Source organism: Bos mutus, chromosome 28 (genome assembly GCF_027580195.1).
Source record: "Bos mutus isolate GX-2022 chromosome 28, NWIPB_WYAK_1.1, whole genome shotgun sequence".
Classification (NCBI taxonomy): domain Eukaryota; kingdom Metazoa; phylum Chordata; class Mammalia; order Artiodactyla; family Bovidae; genus Bos; species Bos mutus.
Window position 1 is genome coordinate 41202982 of NC_091644.1, and position 19158 is coordinate 41222139.

Sequence of the window (19158 nt, forward strand, 5' to 3'; positions counted from 1 at the left end):
ATGCAGACTACATCATGAGAAACGCTGGGCTGGATGAAGCACAAGCTGGAATCAAGATAGCTGGTATAAATATCAATAACTTCAGATATGCAGATGACCCCACTCTTACAGCAGAAAGTGAAGGGGAACTAAAGAGCCTCTTGATGAAAGTGAAAGAGGAAAGTGAAAAAGTTGGCTTAAAACTCAACATTAAGAAAACTAAGATCATGGCATCTGGTCCCATCTCTTCATGGCAAATAGATGGGGAAACAATGGACACAGTGAGACTTTATTTTCTTGGGCTCCAAAATCACTGCAGATGGTGACTGCAGCCATGAAATTAAAAGGTGCTTGCTCCTTGGAAGAAAAGCTATGACCAACCTAGACAGCATACTGAAAAGCAGAGATTACTTTGCCAAAAAGGTCCATCTAGTCAAAGCTATGGTTTTCCCAGTAGTCACGTATGGAGGTGAGAGTTGGACCATAAAGAAAGCTGAGCACCGAAGAATGGATGCTTTTGAACTGTGGTGTTGGAGAAGACTCTTGAGAGTCCCTTGAACTGCAAGGAGATCCAACCAGTCAATCCTAAAGGAAATCAGTCCTGAATATTCATTGGAAGGACTGATGCTGAAGCTGAAACTCCAATCCTTTGGCCACCTGATGTGAAGAACTGACTCACTGGAACAGACCCTGATGCTGGGAAAGATTGAAGGCCGGAGGAGAAGGGGACGACAGAGGATGAGACTGGATAGCATCACCGACTCGATGAACATGAGTTTCAGCAAGCTCTGGGAGTTGGTGATGGACAGGGAAGCCTGGCGTGCTGCAGTCCACGGGGTTACAAAGAGGTGGACACGACTGAGCAACTGAAGTGAAGGGAGCTGATTCATAGTTCACGAGAGATGTAGTTTTTCCAGATGGCACAGTGATAAAGAATCTGTTTGCAGATGCAGGAGACAAGGGTTCTATCCCTGGGTCAGGAAGATCCCCTGGAGAAGGAAATGGCAACCAATTCCAGTATTTTTGCCTGGAAAATCCCATGGACAGAGCAGCCTGGTGGGCTAGACTCCATGGGGTTGCAAAGAGTCAGACATGACTGAACACACACACACACACACACACATTCATACTATAATCAAATCAAACTGGTGGGCTTTTTTTTTTTTTACACCACTCCAAATTAATTGGGTTTTGCTTAGTGAAAAGAGCATCTGAGGCTCTTATTTAGAGCTTACTATGTATCTCAGCAACCAGCTTGGGTGTTCACATCCATGGCCACAGTTAAACCCACAGCGACTCTATGAGGTGGCCTTGTCATTGACCCCATTTCATAAATCGGGCAACTAAGGCACAGCTAAGTGCAGGATTGAGATGCAAGCTGTCTCGAAGTCCAGCTCTTAAGACTCTGCTGCTGCTGCTGCTGCTAAGTCACTTTAGTCGTGTCTGACTCTGTGCGACCCCATAGACAGCAGCCCACCAGGCTCCCCCGTCCCTGGGATTCTCCAGGCAAGAACACTGGAGAGGGTTACCATTTCCTTCTCCAATGCATGAAAGTGAAAAGTGAAAGTGAAGTCGCTCAGTCGTGTCCGACTCTTAGCGACCCCATGGACTGCAGCCCACCAGGCTCCTCCATCCATGGGATTTTCCAGGCAAGAGTACTGGAGTGGGGTGCCATTGCCTTAAGACTCTGGTATTATCCAAATCGCACTTGCCTGCCCAACTGACCATACATTTTGCAAAGTGTTTTCACACACAGCAGCTTTCCCGACGGGATGGGGAGCGGGGAGGTTACCAGTGTTCTTTTGTATATGTGATGAAATCGAGGCTCAGCGCTGTTAAAGGAGCTGTCGAAGTTACCCGGCCTTCTTCCAGTCCAGCAAGGACACACAACTCCCTCACTCCAAATCTCATTCTCATCCCAAAGTCTCAAATTCCTTTGCACATGTATTTTAAAAGCGAGATGGCAGGAGACATCCTGTCATTCCTGCAAAGCAACTGTGCACTTCACGGCCTCAGTGTCAACCCTGAGCGCTGACAGCGTTGACAGCTTGACCGGGGCTCCCGGCTCCAGCTCCGAGCCAGCCGTGGGCATCATTGAACTGGAGGAAGTGGGAGGTGAAACTGCTCGCAGAGCAGCGCCTTGGGACGGTGCCAGCACCGCGTCCCCCATCCCACCCCAATCTCCTCCCTCCAGGTCCTCGAGGGGTGAAACCCGAAACTCTGCGGGGTGTCAGGACGCGGTCCCCGGACCAGGCGGCGGGGCGTGCCCTGTCCCACGAGTGCTCAGGGGAGGGCGCGCGGAGCCCCGAGCCTCTGCTGGCTCAGTCCCCGGGAGCAGCGAACCCCGGCGCGCGGTCACGCCGCCTTCCTCGGCCACCGGGACCCACAGGGGCGGGAACTGCGGATCCCGGAATCTCAGCACCGTCTTCCGGGAGGACCTGGCCGGGTCGGCGCTGGCGGGCAGCCCCAGGCCCGACAAAGACTTCACTTCGGCACGCTTCGCGCCCTGCCTCAGTTTCCCTCAGCCCGCAAGAGTGCAGAAACCCTAGATATCAACCGAGGAGCACCCCAGACCTAAACGATCTCCAGAGGACAGAGCTCACCCTCGCCGCGGAACCCTCGCCCCGACCCGCCGGGCGGCCGTGACAGCACCCCTACCTGCGCGGTGGCCCCTGCCGCCACCGGCCGGGGCGCCCTGGGGACCCCCGCCCAGCATGCGCCCCGCCGGCTCCTCCCGATCCGCCTCCGCCTTCTCCAGCTCCGCTGCGGCCAGAGGGCTCTGTGCACCCGAGGCCCGCGTCCGGGGAAGCTAACGGCCGAGCCGGACGGGAAGTGGGGAGGGGGCTGGCGAGGAAGGGGAGGCTCCTTCCTCCTCCCGGGCTGGACCGGCTGTTTCCTCTCCAGCCTCGGCCCAGGCGCGCGCGCGTACACACACACACACACACACACACACACACACACACAAGCGGACGGCTGGAGCTGGCGGGGCGCGCAAGCCCACAGCCTGGGTCACAGACCTCAGAAAGCTGATTTTTCACTCTCCCTCGGTGTTGGACGAAAATGAGAGGGGAAGTGCAGTGGAGAGGACGGGTGTTCGGGGAGGGAGAGACTAGGAGGCTCTCCTAGGGGGATGGGAGGGGTGATCTACGAGGGTACCTCCCAGACACTAATTAGGGAAGTGATCACAGGGTTGGTGGAAGAGCTGGAGGGAGTGAGAAGGACTCGTTTCGCAAGGAGCGGGCGGGGGGCGGGGGGAGGATGAGGGGAGACTGCAGCTCACCCTGGGAAAGAGAGCGGGGCGAGTAGTTCTACATGAACTGAGTATCCAACTGTTTGAATCTTCTGGCAGCAGAACTGGGCTGGCCCCAGATCCGCCTCCCCACGTTGGGCAGCCAGCCTAGGACACAACTGCGATCCGTGCTGAGCTCCTAAGCCAGCCCACACTCGCCTCCTCTTGTGTTCATTCAAGGAGGCTCCTGGAGCATCCCTGAAGAGGCACCTGCCAGAAACGGTTCTCGCCCTTAAGGAGCTTCTCCGGCCTCCCATCGGGGGAAGATAAACATGCGCGTGTAAAACTAAATAACGACGTACAGCAGAATATGCCAAGAGCCAGAGGTCTGTCACGAAAGAGTGTAGAGGTGGGGGGAGGGGCGGTAAGAGGGAGAGCTGTGAAGAAGGGTCAGAAAGGCTCCCTGGAGGAAGGGGAAGGATCGTCCTAGACCTGGAGGAGAGTCGAGGTCGTTCAAAAGATCAGAACCGTGTGAGTGAAAACACCTGTATATGCTTAGAAGTCAGAGTGTTGTGGGACGGGATGAATGTGAGCGTGAATATGAAGAGTGTGGGGAACCGTTGGATGAGGCTGAATGTAATGACGGACACCACCAAACAGAGATCTGGATTCACTGCAGTTTGAGAGATTAGAACAAGCTCTGTTTGCTTAGCTAGTTGACAGAAATGGGAGGCAAGAGGTGACCAGCACTAAATGATGTGGAAATGCCAGAACTGCCTTGGTACACTGTAAAGGAATTATCTAAAGGCTTAGGCAGATTGAAATATTAGCATAGATTTATCACATAAGACCCACTTACTGACTCCCAGAGGGTCCAGAGGACACAGCATTCACCGTGACTCTGAGAAATAACTTTGTGACCCAGCATGCCTGGTCAACTCTTCTCTGTAGATCAGAAATTACAGTGGAAACTGCACCACTGCAGTGTGGGTCCTTAAATGCAGTGAGAATAGTTGGATCCCAGAGTGGCTGGAGCCAAATGGTGGCAATGAGTTACCCAAGGCAGGGTGGGCATGGTTTCTGTAATGGACAGCAAAGGCAAAGCAGCAACCAGAATAGTCTGACCCCCACAGACCTATGGCATTGACCATCCAGGATGAGAATTCTACTGAATTCTTATGTGATCTGTATGAGCAGGAAAGTTCTTGGTCAAACAAGCAAAAACCTAACTTAAATTACCAAAACAGAGAGACTCTATCAGTTCCCAGACTTGAGTCAATTTGCAGACTCCAAACTCCTTGAACAAAGGGGATGTTTGTCTCCTCCAATATTCTGCAACATTGTCAAAAATATATACTATTACTCTTTCTTGGAGCCTTCCCCAAAGGGACATGTGGCCTTTTACTAGGGTGACTGTGCACTGGGGAAAAGGAAATAATCAGACTTTTCAGGAATTACTGGACACTGGCTCTGAACTGCCACTGAGTCCAGGACATCCAGAACATCACTGCAGTACTAGTGCAAGCAAGGGTTTGTAGGGTCAGGTAATGAATGGAGTTTTAGCTCAGGTCCATCTCATAGTGGTCTCTGCACCCATACTGGGGTTATTTCTCCAGTTTTGGAATGCACTGTTAGAATAATTAGACTAATACTCAGCAACTGGCAGAATCCCTACACTGGCTCCATGACCCTTGAAGTGAGGGTTATTTTGTGAGAAAGAGCCAAGTGGAAGCCTCTACAGCTGCCTCTGCCTTGGATGAGCAAAGTGGTTGCGGTGGCAGTCCTGGAAGTTATCTAGAGGCTCAGCAATACAGACTTGCACTCAGCAAAGCCAGTGTGACCATGGCCACTGCTGAGGGTCCAGTCCGCCAACAGCAGGACCAACAGTGTGGCAGCATTCCCCAGTTAACCAAAGGCAACACTGCCTTCTTAGAGAGACTGCAGAGAGTAATGCCACCATCAAGGACTTGAAAGATGCAGGGGTGGTGACTTCTACCACCTCCCCGTTCAACATGCCCATGTGGCCTGTGAAGAAGACAGACGGAGCCTGAGAATGACAGTGGATCATCATAAACTAAACCAGATGGTAATTCCAATTGCAGCTGCTGTACCAGATGTAGCTTCACTGTTTAAGCAAATTAACACATCCCCTAGTATCTGCTGTGCAGTATTGGTCTGGCAAAATGTTTCTTCTGCATATCTGTTAGTAAAGACCAACCACAGGGCAGCCTTCTTTCAGCTGGCAAAAACAGCAGTACAGTGAAGACTGCCCTCCCTCAAGGATAGATCAGTTCTCCAGCCCTACATCCTAATTTGGTCAAGCAGGGACCCTATTGTCTTTCTGTTCTAGAAGACCTCACACTGGTCCATAGCACTGATGATGTTATGCTGATTGGACCTAGTGTGTAGGAAAGAGTAGCTCTTCTAGGCTTATTGGTGAGACATTTGTATGTCATGGGGTGGAAAGCAAATCTGACAAAAGTTCTAGAGATTTCCTTCTCAGTGGGTTTTCAAGAGATCTGGTAGTATAGGCTATCCATTCTAAGGTGAAGGATAAGAACTTCCCTGGTGGTCCAGTGGTTAAGAATCAGCCTTCCAATGCAGAGGATATGGGTTTGATCCCTGGCTGAGGAACTAAGATCCCACACACCACAGGGCAACTAAACCCACATGCCACAACGGCTGAGTCCGAGCAGCACAGCTAGAGAGAAGCCCCTGCACTGCAACAAAAATCCCACATGCCACAACTCAGACTCGATGGTTTCAAATAAATAAATATATTTAAATAAATAAAGAAGATGAAGGATAAGTTGTTGTATCTGAGAAGGCAATGGCAACCCACTCCAGTACTCTTGCCTGGAAAATCCCATGGACGGAGGAGCCTGGTGCGCTGCAGCCATGGGGTCGCTAAGAGTTGGACACGACTGAGCGACTTCACTTTCGCTTTTCACTTTCATGCATTGGAGAAGGCAGCCCTCTCCAGTGGCAAGAATCCCTCTCCAGTGTTCTTGCCTGGAGAATCCCAGAATCTTAGCAGGGGCAGCCAAGTTGTTGTATTTGGTGACCCTGGGCTGCTGTCTGCCTGCAATGCAGGAGACCTGGGTTTGGCCCTGGGTCAGTAAGATTCGGACTACCCACTCCAATGAATTCCGACACATGAGCCAGCTACAGTCCAGCAGCAGTTGACTTATTTTCATCAGAGACACAACACTTGATGGTCCTCTTTGGGCCCATTTTGCTGCTGCTGCTGCTGCTTATATGACCCTGCAGCCCACCAGGCTCAGACAGGCAAGAAAGAAATCTGCCTGCAATGCAGGAGACGACCCCATGGACTGTTTACCAGGCTCCCTGGGTCAGTAAGATTCAGTTTACCAAGTGACCCTGGATATTTTGGGAACCAAGAACTGCACCTCATCCACTCCAGTATTCTTGCCTGGATCCAGCAACAGTCAGTGGTAGATGCTGATGGAGGCTGGGTCAGAGCCCCAGAGGAGTCACACATGAGCCTGCCATCCTCTGTGGATTTTGAGAAACAGCTACAGTCCTAGTAGTAACTGGGCCACCACATCACCATGCAAGCTGAGCTGCTTGCCATGAACTGGGTGCTGCCAGAACCACAGGCATAGGTCCAGGTGTGTACAGCAACACTCCAGCATCAAATGGAACTGATTTTCATAGACCCAAAAACAGCCCCCACCTCCTCTCCTCCCACAACACTATGATCAGCTGATTGAGGAAGAGAAGGTCCTCTTTGGGTTTGGTTGACAACAGCATAGCCCCTTCTGGAACATCCTCATTTTGAAGTCCTTGTTATCAAAGAGAAATGGCCAGAAGTACAAGTAGACGCCAGCTTATGGACTGTGACCAATGGTTCGGCTGGATGGTCAGGGATTTGAAAGGAACATGACTAGAAAATTGGTGACAAGGTGATCTTAGGAAGAGGTAGGTGGATAGACCTCTCTGAACAGCCAAAACAACTCCAAGATACTGTGTCCCAGGTGAATGGTCTGATCTCAGCAGAGGAAGCTTGTAATCCTCAAGTGGCTAGGACACTGTTCTTTGGGTACCAGCCAGCCTCCTTCTCCAGCTACACTTGACATTGCCCAATAGGCTGATGAACAAATCAGTCATGGTGGCAAGGCTGGAAGTTATCCAGAGGCTCAGCATTACAGACTTCCACTCACCAAGGCCAGCCTGACTATGGCCACCAATGAGGGTCCAATCTGCCAGCAGCAAGACCAACAATATGGCAGCATTCCCCAAAGTGATCAGTTCAATTCAGTCTCTCAGTCGTGTCTGACTCTTTGCAACCTCAAGGACTACAGCACGCCAGGCTTCCTTGTCCATCACCATCTTCTGGAGTTTACTCAAACTCATGTCCATTGAGTTGGTGATGCTATCCAACCATCTTATCCTCGGTCGTCCCCTTCTCCTCCCACCTTCAATCTTTCCCATCATCAGGGTCTTTTCTAAGAAGTCAGTTCTTTGCATCAGGTGGCCAAAGTATTGGAGTTTCAGCTTCAGCATCAATCCTTCCAATGCATATTCAGGACTGATTTCCTTTAGGATTGATTGGTTGGATCTCCTTGCAGTTCAAGGGACTCTCAAGAGTTTTCTCCAACACCACAGTTCAAAAGCATCCATTCTTTAGTGCTCAGCTTTCTTTATGGTCCAACTCTCACATCCATACATGATTACTGGAAAAACTATAGCTTTGACTAGATGGACCTTTGTCGGCAAAGTGATGTCTCTGCTTTTTAATATGCTATCTAGGTTGGTCATAACTTTTCTTCCAAGGAGCAAGCACCTTTTAATTTCATGGCTGCAGTCACCATCTGCAGTGATTTTGGAGCCCAAGAAAATAAAGTCTGTCACTGTTTCCATTGTTTTCCCATCTATTTGCCATGAAGAGATGAGCCCAGATGCCATGATCTTAGTTTTTTGAATGTGATCAACCAGTTTGCCACTTGGTGACAGGTTGATTATGCTAAACCACTTCCATCATGACAGGGACAGCATTCTGTTCCTACTGGAATTGATAATTACACTGAGTACACTGAGTTCCTTTTCCTTCACACAGTGCTTCTGCCAAAACTGCCACCCATAGACTCATAGCATGCCTTATCCACTACCATTGCTTCTGATCAAGGAACTCACTTCACAACAATTGGAATGTGGCAATGGACTCACACTCACAGAATTCACTAGTCTTACCATGTTCCCTATCATCCTGAAGCAGCTAGCTGGATAGAGAAATGGAATAGCCTTTTGAAGACTCAGTTACAGCATCAGCTAGATAGCAGTATCTTGCAGAGTTGGGCAAGGTTCTCCAGGAAATTCTCTGTGGAGGCTCTGAATCAGTATCCAATATATGATGCTGTTTCTCCCATGACCAGATTCATGGGTCCAAGAATCAGGGGATGGAAATGGGAGTGGCATCTCTCACCATTAGCCCTAGTGATCCCCTAGCACAAGGTCTGCCGTCTGTTCCCACAACCTTATGCTCAGCTGACCTAGTGGTGTTAGTCCCAAAGGGCGAATGTTTTCATGAAGAAACACAACAATCATTGCATTTAACTGGAAGTTAAGACTGCCACCTGGCAACTTTGGGTGGCTTGTGTCTGAATCAATAGTCAAAGAAGGGAGTCAGGGTGTTGGCTGGCATGACTGAATCTGACTACCAAGGGGACACTGGACTGCCTTTCCACAGTGGAGGTAAGGAAGCACATACATCTGGAATGTAGGAGACCCCTCAGGGAACCTCTTAGTGTTTCCATGCCCTCTGACTAAAGTCCATGGAAAACTGTAACAACCTAGCTCAGGGAGGACTGCTAATGGCCCAGACCATTTAGGAGTGAAGGTTTGTGTCACCCCAGAAGGTGAACAACCAGGACCAGCTGAGGTGCTTCCCAAAGGTAAAGAGAATGATCAGTGGAAGAAGGTAGTTAGAAATAGCAGCTCCAACCAGCTAATACAACTACGAACTTTGTTCTGAACATCTCTTCCTTATTTTGTTATGACTATGTATATACATGGATAAGAAAGGGAAAGAAACAAAGATATTTGATGTATTATTTTATAATTTACCTTTGTTTTCTTCTCTTACTTATCCACTTGTATAACATAGGATATATTAATAACAGTTAAATTTACAACACAGTATTTAGGTCCTAGGCATGAAGGGAAAGAGTAAACATCACCCAAGGACTATACATCTTCTTCTGGGGAGAAGGTTCGTGCGTTTACAGTTACACTTGGGGCAGCTGTATCATGTTAAGTGGAAGTGCTTGTTATTGTCTTTACTTGGAGACTAAGAATGGCTTAAGGATGACTTCCCTGGTGGTCTGGTGGTTAAGAATCTGCTTGCAGTGCAACGGGGTACTTGTTTGATCTTGGTCCAGGATGATCCCACATGCCTTGGAGCAACTAAGCCCATGTACCACAACTACTGAGCCCATGAGCTGCAATTACTGAAGCCATTCACCCAGAGCCTATTCTCCACAATGACAGAATCCACCGCAATGAGAAGCCTGCACACCACAATGAAGACCTACCACAGCTAAAAAAACAAAGTAAATATTCTTTTTTTAAATAAAGAATGACTTAAGGAGATGTGTATGGATGCCAAGTCAACAGGAGTGAACTGGGATGTAGGTCTTATATGTCAGCTGGGCCAGGCTAGGGTACCCAGCTGTTTAACCAAACTCTAGTCTAGGTGTTTCTGTAGACACACTTTCGTAATTGTGGTTATATCTACAGTCAGTTGACTTTAAGTAAAGGAGTAGGTGTAAGTAAGTGTTAGTTGCTCAGTCGTGCCCTACTATTTGTGACCCCATAGACTATAGCCCGCTAGGCTTCTCTGTCCATGAGATTTTCCAGACAAGGATACTGGAGTGGCTTGCCATTTCCTTCTCCAGGGGATCTTCCCAACCCAGGGATCGAACCTGGGTCTCCTGCACTGCAGGCAAATTCTTTACCAACTGAGCTACAAGGGAAGCCTATAAGTAAAGGAGATGACCCTTGATAACATGGGTATGCCTCATCCAATCAGTTGAAGTCCTTAAGGATAAAAAGTGAGGCTTTCAGACGGAGAAAAACTCTCCCTCAAGACTAAAACCTCAAATCCTGTTTCCAGGCTGTGACCTGCCTGACAGATTTCATAATTGCCAGCCCTAACAAATGCATGCACCAGTTCCTTAAAATAAATCTCTCTTCTATTATCTATCTTTCTGTCTATATCTCTCCATCCATCCCTCCCTGTCCTCCTCCCCTGCCTGCTCCTCCCTTTGGACCTCCTCCTTTGGCTTCTCCTTTCTCCCCATTCATTCATTAGTCTTCCCCAGAATTGCATCCTCAGCCTTCCTTTATTCTTGAGCATCCTTCACTCTGCATCTGACTATCTCATCTACTTTCAAGGTTTCAACTACCCTGATATAATTTCAGTTGGTATCTTTGACAGCAACCTCTCTCCCAAACTCAATTCATATTTCCAACCGAGCGGCTCTGCTGGTATCTCAAGTGAAGTATCTCCAGAAAGATTCTCACTGCCCTCTCCTGCCCATTCCCCAAACTGCTGCTTTCCCAGCATCAGCTTTGTTCTGAAGGTAGAGCCCTCTCCCCTTGACCCCTCCCCTCAGGATGGAAACCCGGGAGACCATGCTGCAGACTCCGGCACCCCCGCCTTTGCACCCACTGAATCCTGTCCCTTCTAGGTCAGCACTGTCCTTTGTGCCCATCCATTCCTCCCCATCCCCGACGCCCCTCACTGCATCTTCAGCTGCTGCCGGAATATCACCACTTGGTTGTCTAAGAAACCATTCAAACCAATGAAGTTCAAAGCTGTTCTCAACTCCCCCTCAACCGTACACTCTCACCTGTGTTTCCCACCTCAGCTGCTAGCCCTACCATCCCTCTAACCTGCCCAGCACCGCAGTTTGGAAGGCATCCCACCTGTGGTTAGGAGTACAGGCTCTGCCCTCAGATAACTGTGTGCGTATCTAACCCCAGTACTTTTCAGCTGTGAACCCTGGGGAGTTATTTAACTTTGCGAATCTTCAATTTGCTCCTCTGCAAAACAGAATTAATGGTGGTGTGTACCACAGCAGGTTGTCATGAGAGGGTCTGATGTATGGCCTAGGGTGGGGTGTAAGCCCTGGGTGTTTTAAAGTCCCCGAGATGATTCTAAAGTGCAGTCAGGGTTGACAGCACTATGTAATGGTAGTAGGATGGACCTGTGGAAGATGCAGAAAGACCAGTTATGAAGAGACAACAGTCCAGGTAGGAGACCATGAGCTTTTATAATGAGCATGGAGAGGAGGGGTCTTTGTTCAGGAGATACTGTAGGAAGCAAAATTATATAAAACTTGGTGACTGGATGCGGAGCGAAGTTGAGAGGAAGGCAGCTAAGGTGACTCTGGTTTTTAACTTGGTTGACCAGGCTGAGCAGAAGGTGGTGCCATAAAGCTGTGGGTCCCAAATATGTTTGTTCACAATAATCACTTAGAATTTTTTTTCCTAAGCTTATATCTTAGCTACTTTGTAGAATTGTATATCCCTAGCCAATCAAAGATTTGTACACAGGACTATTCTGTCATCAGCTTGATTATTCCAGGAACTCTGCTCTGCAGAATGCCCTTCCCTGGATAGTTACTGCTTACCCTGGCCAAAAGTGTGCTGTCTGGAGGAGGCAGCGAAGCAACAGCCATCTCACACGAAAGGCCACTGCTGGTGAGAGGCAGTGGAGACAGACGCAGAGGTGCTGGCTGGTTCTGGCTCGTCCTTTCTCGTCCCAACTGACAACATCCAGGTTCACACATCCCGAATGCTTCTCTGTGCGCTCATAGGCGTAAAGAGACATTGACTTCCCCTAGACCTCCCATAGCTCAGTGGTAAAGAATCTGCCTGCCAATGCAGGAGACACAGGAGACAGGAAGACACCCTGGGTCGGGAAGATTCCCTGGAGGAGGAAATGGCAACCCACTCCAGTATTCTTGCCTGGGAAGTCCCACAGACAGAGGAGCCTGGCGGGCTACAACCCACTGGGTCACAAAGAATCGGACACGACTGAGCATGCGCGCACACGCGCACACGCACACACACGCGCACACGCGCACACACAGACTTCTCCATCAACCCCTCCACAGCCCTGTTCTGACAGTCGGACTTGCACAGTTTCCAAGTTTCCTGCACACCCCAACTCCTTTACCCACGCAAGAGCTGGTTAACAACCTTCCTCCAGCCACTCTCACAATGGTGTCAGGTCTAATTTCTATAATATATTCCTTATTTCAGAGCACTGATGGAAGTTCTGCTTCTTCAACTGAACTCTCACTTTGTAAACCCACTGATTTCAAATCTCTGGCACAGATATTGCAGGAATCTTCCTTAATGTCAAGACAGCTTTATCATCCCCACACAATGCTGTATTAGTGTGGACTCTGTAACTACAACTAACCAAAACCAATATACTCTAAGTCAGAAGAAATTTCCTGAGGATACAGTGGGTGTTTCACAGAATTCAAAGGCATAATGAATCAGGTCCTCTGGAGAGATGAGAGCCAGCTTCTTGAAAACCAGCAGGACCTGGCAATCTACCTCCTCCCTTCTTTTTCCTGCACATCTACTTCTATTCCTCCAGAGTCTCCATGTTCATAAGTCAGCCACAGGGAAAGCCTGACCCTCATGGAGCCAGTTCTTTTTAAAATATATATTTATTTTTTTTCGGGGGTGGGGGGGCGTGGGGTGCTACAGCGGGTCTTAGTTGCAGCATGTGGGATCTCTAGTTGCGGTCCAGGGACTTAGCTGTTCCATGGCATGTGGGATCTTAGTTCAATCCCTGGTCATGGAGTGAACCTGAATCCCCTGCATTGTAAGGCAGAGTTTTAACCCCTGGACCACCAGGTAAGTCCCATGGAGCCAGTTCTAAATCTCTACGGATGAGATCCTGACTCATGTCCAAAGTAGGTCAGGAGCCTCTCTTGCTGCCCAGTATAGACAAGGAAGTGGGGTCACATACGAGTGTAGGATAAGCTCAGTGCCTGCAAAGCACCTCTGAACACAGAGGGAAGGGAGGGGACCACTGTGAGCTGGGCAGCAACCCAGAATGTGTCTACTCTAAACGTTCTGAGACGGCTCAGGACCAAGGATCCTACTGCTTATGAGCAAACAGGTGACACCTTTAGTTTCCCTCTGCTTAATATATCATTTCCATGATGGCTATTTCCCAGCAATGTTTGCCATGGATTTCAGCTCTGGGTATTGAGATATGTATATAGTGTCCTACAGAAAGAATAACTGAGAGCAAATAATGATGAGATAATTGTTCTAGCAATATTTTTTAATTTAAACTTTTGGAAAATTTTTCCTCATAAATCCTACCAAAATCTTCATTAGAGCAGAGATGGAGGGACATCACTATGCCAATGCAATCTAAAGCGATAGCCCGGGATCCTGGCCCCATCAAGATAGGCAGCAGTAGTTCTGTTCTATTGAAACTACACATATCTACAGATTGCACTGACATAGACAATGAGCATTAAATACTATAGGTGTAGTGTTAGTCACTTCAGTCGTGTCTGACTGTTTGCGACCCCATGGACTGTAGCCTGCCAGTCTCCTCTGTCCATGGGATTCTCCAGGCAAGAATACTGGAGTGGGCTGCCATTTCCTTCTCCAGGGAATCTTCCCAATACAGGGATTGAACCTGGGTCTCCTGCATTGCAGGCAGATTGTTTACCATCCGAGGCACCAGAGTAAATTTTATAGCAAAAAACTAGGACATCAGAGAGGAAAAAACATATAGCTCTTTTGCCAAAACAGTGAACTTCAAAATATGGGAGTCTTTTAGAAGTTGGCTAATAGTCGTTAGAAGTTGGCTAATAGTCGCTAGAAGTTGGCTAATAGTCGCTAATATATACTGGGCACTTACTATCAGTGAGACACTGTTCTAAACAATTTAAACTTGTTAAATGCATTTCACCTTTGGAACAACCCAATTATCACACCCATTTTCAGACTAGATAACTGAGGCACAGAAACTTTAGAACTTGCCCCAAATCACAAGCATAGTGAGTGGCAGAGAAGGGGTTTTAACCTGGCAGCCTGGCAGAATAGTCTACTTTCCTAACCGCGACGACGCACTATCTCTCACTAAACAAAAATGACAGTTTTTGATACCTCAGAACAATCACTCTCCTTTCATGTAGTGAGATTTATATTTAGGTAATAAGTCTTCAGACTGAGAGGTTTTCATGCATAATTTCCCCCACCCCACCCTTCCCTTAGTTTCACTCCCAGAGGAAAAAAGTCAGTGGAGCTAAGTTGTTGTTAAGTTGCTCAGTCGTGTCCGACTCTTTTGTGACCCCATGGACTGTAACCCACCAGGCTCCTCTGTCCATAGGATTTCCCGGGCAAGAATACTGGAGTGGGTTGCCATTTCCTTCTCCAAGGGATCTTTCCAACCCAGGGATCAAACTCATGTCTCCTGCATTGGAGGCAGATTCTTTACCACTGAGACACTAGGGAAGCCCAGAGATAAGTTGGGACATGATAATTTCCTATATAAATAATGTCCCTTTGCCTCACTCCTTTAAATTGTAAGCTCTTTGAAGGTAGATATCAACCTTGTTCTTCATTGGATCTTCTGGCCAGACACTTATTAGAATGAATGTTCTAAATTGGGATTCTGATACTCGACAGGCCAGTGGATTTATTTCTCCAGTCTCCTGCAAATTATCTGAGCATGGCAGTGAAGGATAGTCACAAGAATTCCCATCAAGTGACATAGCTGGAGTTAAATAGGAAATATCCTCATTGAGAACAATAACAAAGCTTAAACAATTCTGGGAAATTTTAATGTCTAAAGGAGATCTTTTCTTAAAAAAAAAACAAAACACAACTTGAATGAATTGGAGAAAAGAAATCTATCTTCAAGTCAGGAAATTACATTAGACAACATGAAGTCCCTCATTTGTTAATGCCTGGAAGCAGGAAGTTGGTTCAGTTTCAAATACCATCAGATAAAGGCCATGCCAAAGGATGTTATCATAGTTTTAGGCTAAATATAGAATATAAATAGCCTTCCTTTCACAATGGACATTGTCTAAAAGCTCTAATAGTGAGATAACACGTGGGAAGTGTGGGCACTCGTTCTAGACGTGCCATCCTGACCCCTCACTGTGGCATATCTTCATCTTCCAGTGATCAGTGTCCACTAGAGAGTTGGCATTCAGAGTGGGTTTGTGTGTCAAATGGCTAGAGCATTCAGAGAGGCTGCCTAATGTTATGCTGCATGAAGACCCATCATCCAGTGTCTTTTTAACCCGTTCTTTAAAAAAAAAACTTATTTTTTGTTGGGGTATAGCGGATTAGCAATGTTGTAATAGTTTCAGGTAAACAGCGAAGAGATTCAGCTATACATACACATGTATCCATTGTCCCCCCAACTCCCCTCCCATCCAGGCTGCCACATAACATTGAGCAGAGTTCCACGTGCCATACAGGAGGACCTTAATGTTTTTAACCTGTTCTTGCCTCAGTTTCCCACATGAAATGTAGGAAGAACTAACAGAATCTCTCAGAGATTTATTCACAAGATTTATTCAATTTATTCATTGAGGTATGCTCTTCCCCTGGCTGCTCTCCTCCTTGAATAGACTTTGTTCTCCATTAGAAATTCAGTTACTCAGCCATAAAAGGGAACGTATTTGAGGCGGATGAACCTGGAGCCTATTATACAGAGTGAACTAAGCCAGAAAGAGAAAAACAAATATTGTATATTAACACACACGTATATATAATGGAATCTAGAAAATGGTATTGAGTAACTTATTAGCAAGGCAGGAATAGGGACGCAGACGTAGAAAAGAGACTTGTGGACACATTGGGGGAAGGAGAGGGAGGGACCAGTTGAGAGAGTAGCACTGAAACATATATATTACCGTATGTAAAATAGACAGTGGGGATTACTGTATGATACAGGGAGCTCAAACCGATGCTCTGTGACAACCTAGAGGGGTAGGAGGTGGGAAGGAAGTTCAAGAGGGAGGGGACATATGCATACTTATGGCTGATTCACATTGTTGTACGACAGAAACCAACACAACTTTGTAAAGCAATTATCCTCCACTAAAAAAAAAATTTTTTTTTTTTTTTAAAGAAATTCCGTATCTACACCTATTTCAAGTTCCTCCAAGAAAGAGACACTGTCCCCCACTCACTGCCTCTCGTTAGTTCACTAGTCTGGCCGCTTGGCCTCCCCACCCGCCACTTCCTCCCAGCGGCTGCCAGCCTGCCCAGGCCTCTGGGGCTGACCGTCTCACGTGACGGACACCATTGCTGCTGTCACCGTCCTCACACACCAGGGACAACAGTAACCACCACAGTAACTCATGACAGCCTTACTGTTGTTAGAAAGCTCAGCAGCCTCAAGGCTTCTCTTTCCCGAGTTTTAATCTTCCCTGCCAGTGATTAGGAGAACCTTGCCCACCCGCTCTGTAGCCTCGTGCCCATTCTCTCATGGCTGACTTCCCATGTTGTCTGATCCGCATCCATTTCTGGCTCACCTTTCCCTAATGGAGGAAAAGCAACCCCCTCAAATGGATACACACCACAGCCTACAGGAGCTTATAGCACCCCCATCAACAAAGCACATTCATAGAGGACAGAGCTCAGCAAATCTCAGGAAGTCACCCAGCAGTCCCAGAGTCCAAAGTGAAGAGCTTGCCTCATTCATCCAGTGCCTGAGTAGTGTGGCCACCCTCAAATGCCTTCCCAGGCAGCCCTTTGCCTGCATGTGCTTCATGGAGAGTTAAGTAAATGTGTTCTTTTTTCTTGGGGGGGGGGGGGTGGCGGTTGTGCTGGGTCTTCGACGCCGCACAGGCTTTTCTCTAGTTGTGACAAGCGGGGGCTACTCTTCCTTTTGGTGCACAGGCTTCTCGTTGCAGTGGCTCCTCTTGTTGCACAGCCGGGCTCTAGGGTGCACAGGCTTCGGTAGTTGTGGTACACGCACTTAGCTGCTCCACAGCATATGAGATCTTCCCAGACCAGGGATCAAACCAGTGACCCTGCATTGGCAGGCAGATTCTTTACCACTGAGCCACAAGGGAAGCCCCAGTAAGTGTGTTCTTGAAACTTCTCTGGAAAATACTGTCAACTATACATGTCTCTATAAAGCTGTTCCTAGGGAAGAAAGGCTCACACATTTAGCCAATCTGAAATTTGAATCCATCCAATGATAAAATCACCCTCAAAAAGCTGGAATTACTGGCGTATTGTGTAGTGATGAACCTATGAGTTTCTGAAGAAAAGAAAAAAAAAGGGGGGGATGAAATTTGAATCTAAGAATCGATTGAGGATTCTTTCTCCAATTAGATGGGTGTGTTTGAGGGGCAAATCGTTTTGTTTCCTAGTTCCTGTGTTTGCAAACAAAAGGGAAACCAGTTGAGTGGCTATCAGACTCTCAGAGTTTGCAAATGATCAGTAAAAGCTTAAGAAATAACAAGATGGTCAGATATATAATATTACTAACATTTTAAGGAAATTTAGCTTTTAAAAAACTTTCACCAACTTCCATCACTAGTATTTCACACACAAAAAAAGCCTTTTTAACCTCAAAAAAGTAAATAGACACGACACCTTTCTTTCATGCACCCTGCATCCTGAATTATGGATATGATGGCTGGAGCTCTAGAAGCCATTTTGGACCTCAAAGCAAGAGCCACAGCCTAGGGGTGGTAAAGAAGAGATGAGGGATTAGTCTGGCTCCTTGACAATTTTGTGGAAATGTCATATCACACCTGAGTTGCCTTCTTTTGAATTTCTTTATGTGATAGAAAAAAACTGTTATCTTGTTTATGCTACTTACTTTACTATTTTCTTATAAGAAGTCAAATCTAAATCTATACATTTTAAAATTATTTTTCAGCACTGTGTATCTCATTCTTTTTTAATTTCTGTTTTTAGGGGTTTTATGAGTTAAAATGAACTTCCCCAGTGGTTCAGCAGTAAAGAACCCACCTGCCAATGCAGGAGACATGAGATGCAGGTTCCATCCCTGGGTCAGGAAGATCCCCTGGAGGAGGGCATGGCATCCCACTCCAGTATTCTTGCCTAGAGAATCCCATGGACAGAGGAGCATGAGGACAGAAGACCTATGGTCCATAGGATTGCAAAAAGTTAGACATGACTAAAGCAACTTAGCATGCACACATAATTTAAAATAATGTAGAAAACTGATTTTGAAGGAAATATGAATTCACAGAGGAGATTTTGTTTTAAATGGTAAACAGAGTTTGGAGCCCACCAATATGGAACACAGAGCATGAGGGGCCACCTGGATTCTAGACTGTTCTTCAGGTGTGTGAGGCTCATCTACCCTGCACATGTAGGGGGAGGGTGGCTAAGAAACTGTTGCATTCATCCTCTTGGTGGGATTTGGAGGACTTTTGATACCCGACCCTCACTTCTCAGTAAGCTAGCATCTCTGGCATGAATACGCTAAGGACATGACTCCCAGAAGGAGGAGGCAGACTACAGACCTGGTGGTGATCACTCAGGAATAGTTTCCAGTTTCACCAAGGATTTTTCCTGTTCCTCTATCACTCACTACCTCCCACCCACTAGGGTTTGCTTAGAGATTGACAGTCAACTTTTATTGTTGTTTCGTCAATAAGTCCTGTCCAACTCTTTGCAACCCCATGGACTGCAGCACACCAGGCTTCCCTGTCCTTCACTATCTTCCAGAGTTTGCTCAAACTCAGGTCCATTGAATCCTCTGTTGTCTCCTTCTCCTTTTGGGACAGGATCTAACCATCTCATCCTCTGTTGTCTCCTTCATCATCTTTTTTGCCTTGCCGGGAGCCAGTCTTTCCCAGCATCAGGATCTTTTCAGGGGTCCCCCTGAAATTCTCGAGCATCTACCCCAATGAGTCAGCTCTTTTCATCAGGTGGCC

The 19158-nt window shown here is 47.3% G+C and overlaps 1 protein-coding gene and 1 non-coding gene across 5 annotated transcripts in view; one reads left to right on the top strand and one right to left on the bottom strand.

The window, feature by feature from the left end:
• The window catches only part of DISC1 (DISC1 scaffold protein), a 430157-nt gene extending 427279 nt beyond the window's left edge, over nt 1-2878 (bottom strand). For all 4 annotated transcript variants that reach the window (XM_070364536.1, XM_070364537.1, XM_070364538.1 and 1 more), the window contains exon 1: nt 2638-2878. In XM_070364536.1, the coding sequence (XP_070220637.1) occupies nt 2638-2695 (58 nt within the window). In that variant the 5' untranslated portion in view covers nt 2696-2878. The remainder of the gene's footprint in view (nt 1-2637) is intronic.
• Nucleotides 2879-17436: 14558 nt separating this feature from the next.
• On the top strand, nt 17437-17510 carry LOC138986162 (small nucleolar RNA SNORD65). Its single transcript, XR_011463060.1, has one exon. It is a non-coding gene; the product is annotated as a small nucleolar RNA SNORD65 (small nucleolar RNA).
• The last annotated feature ends 1648 nt before the right edge of the window (nt 17511-19158 follow it).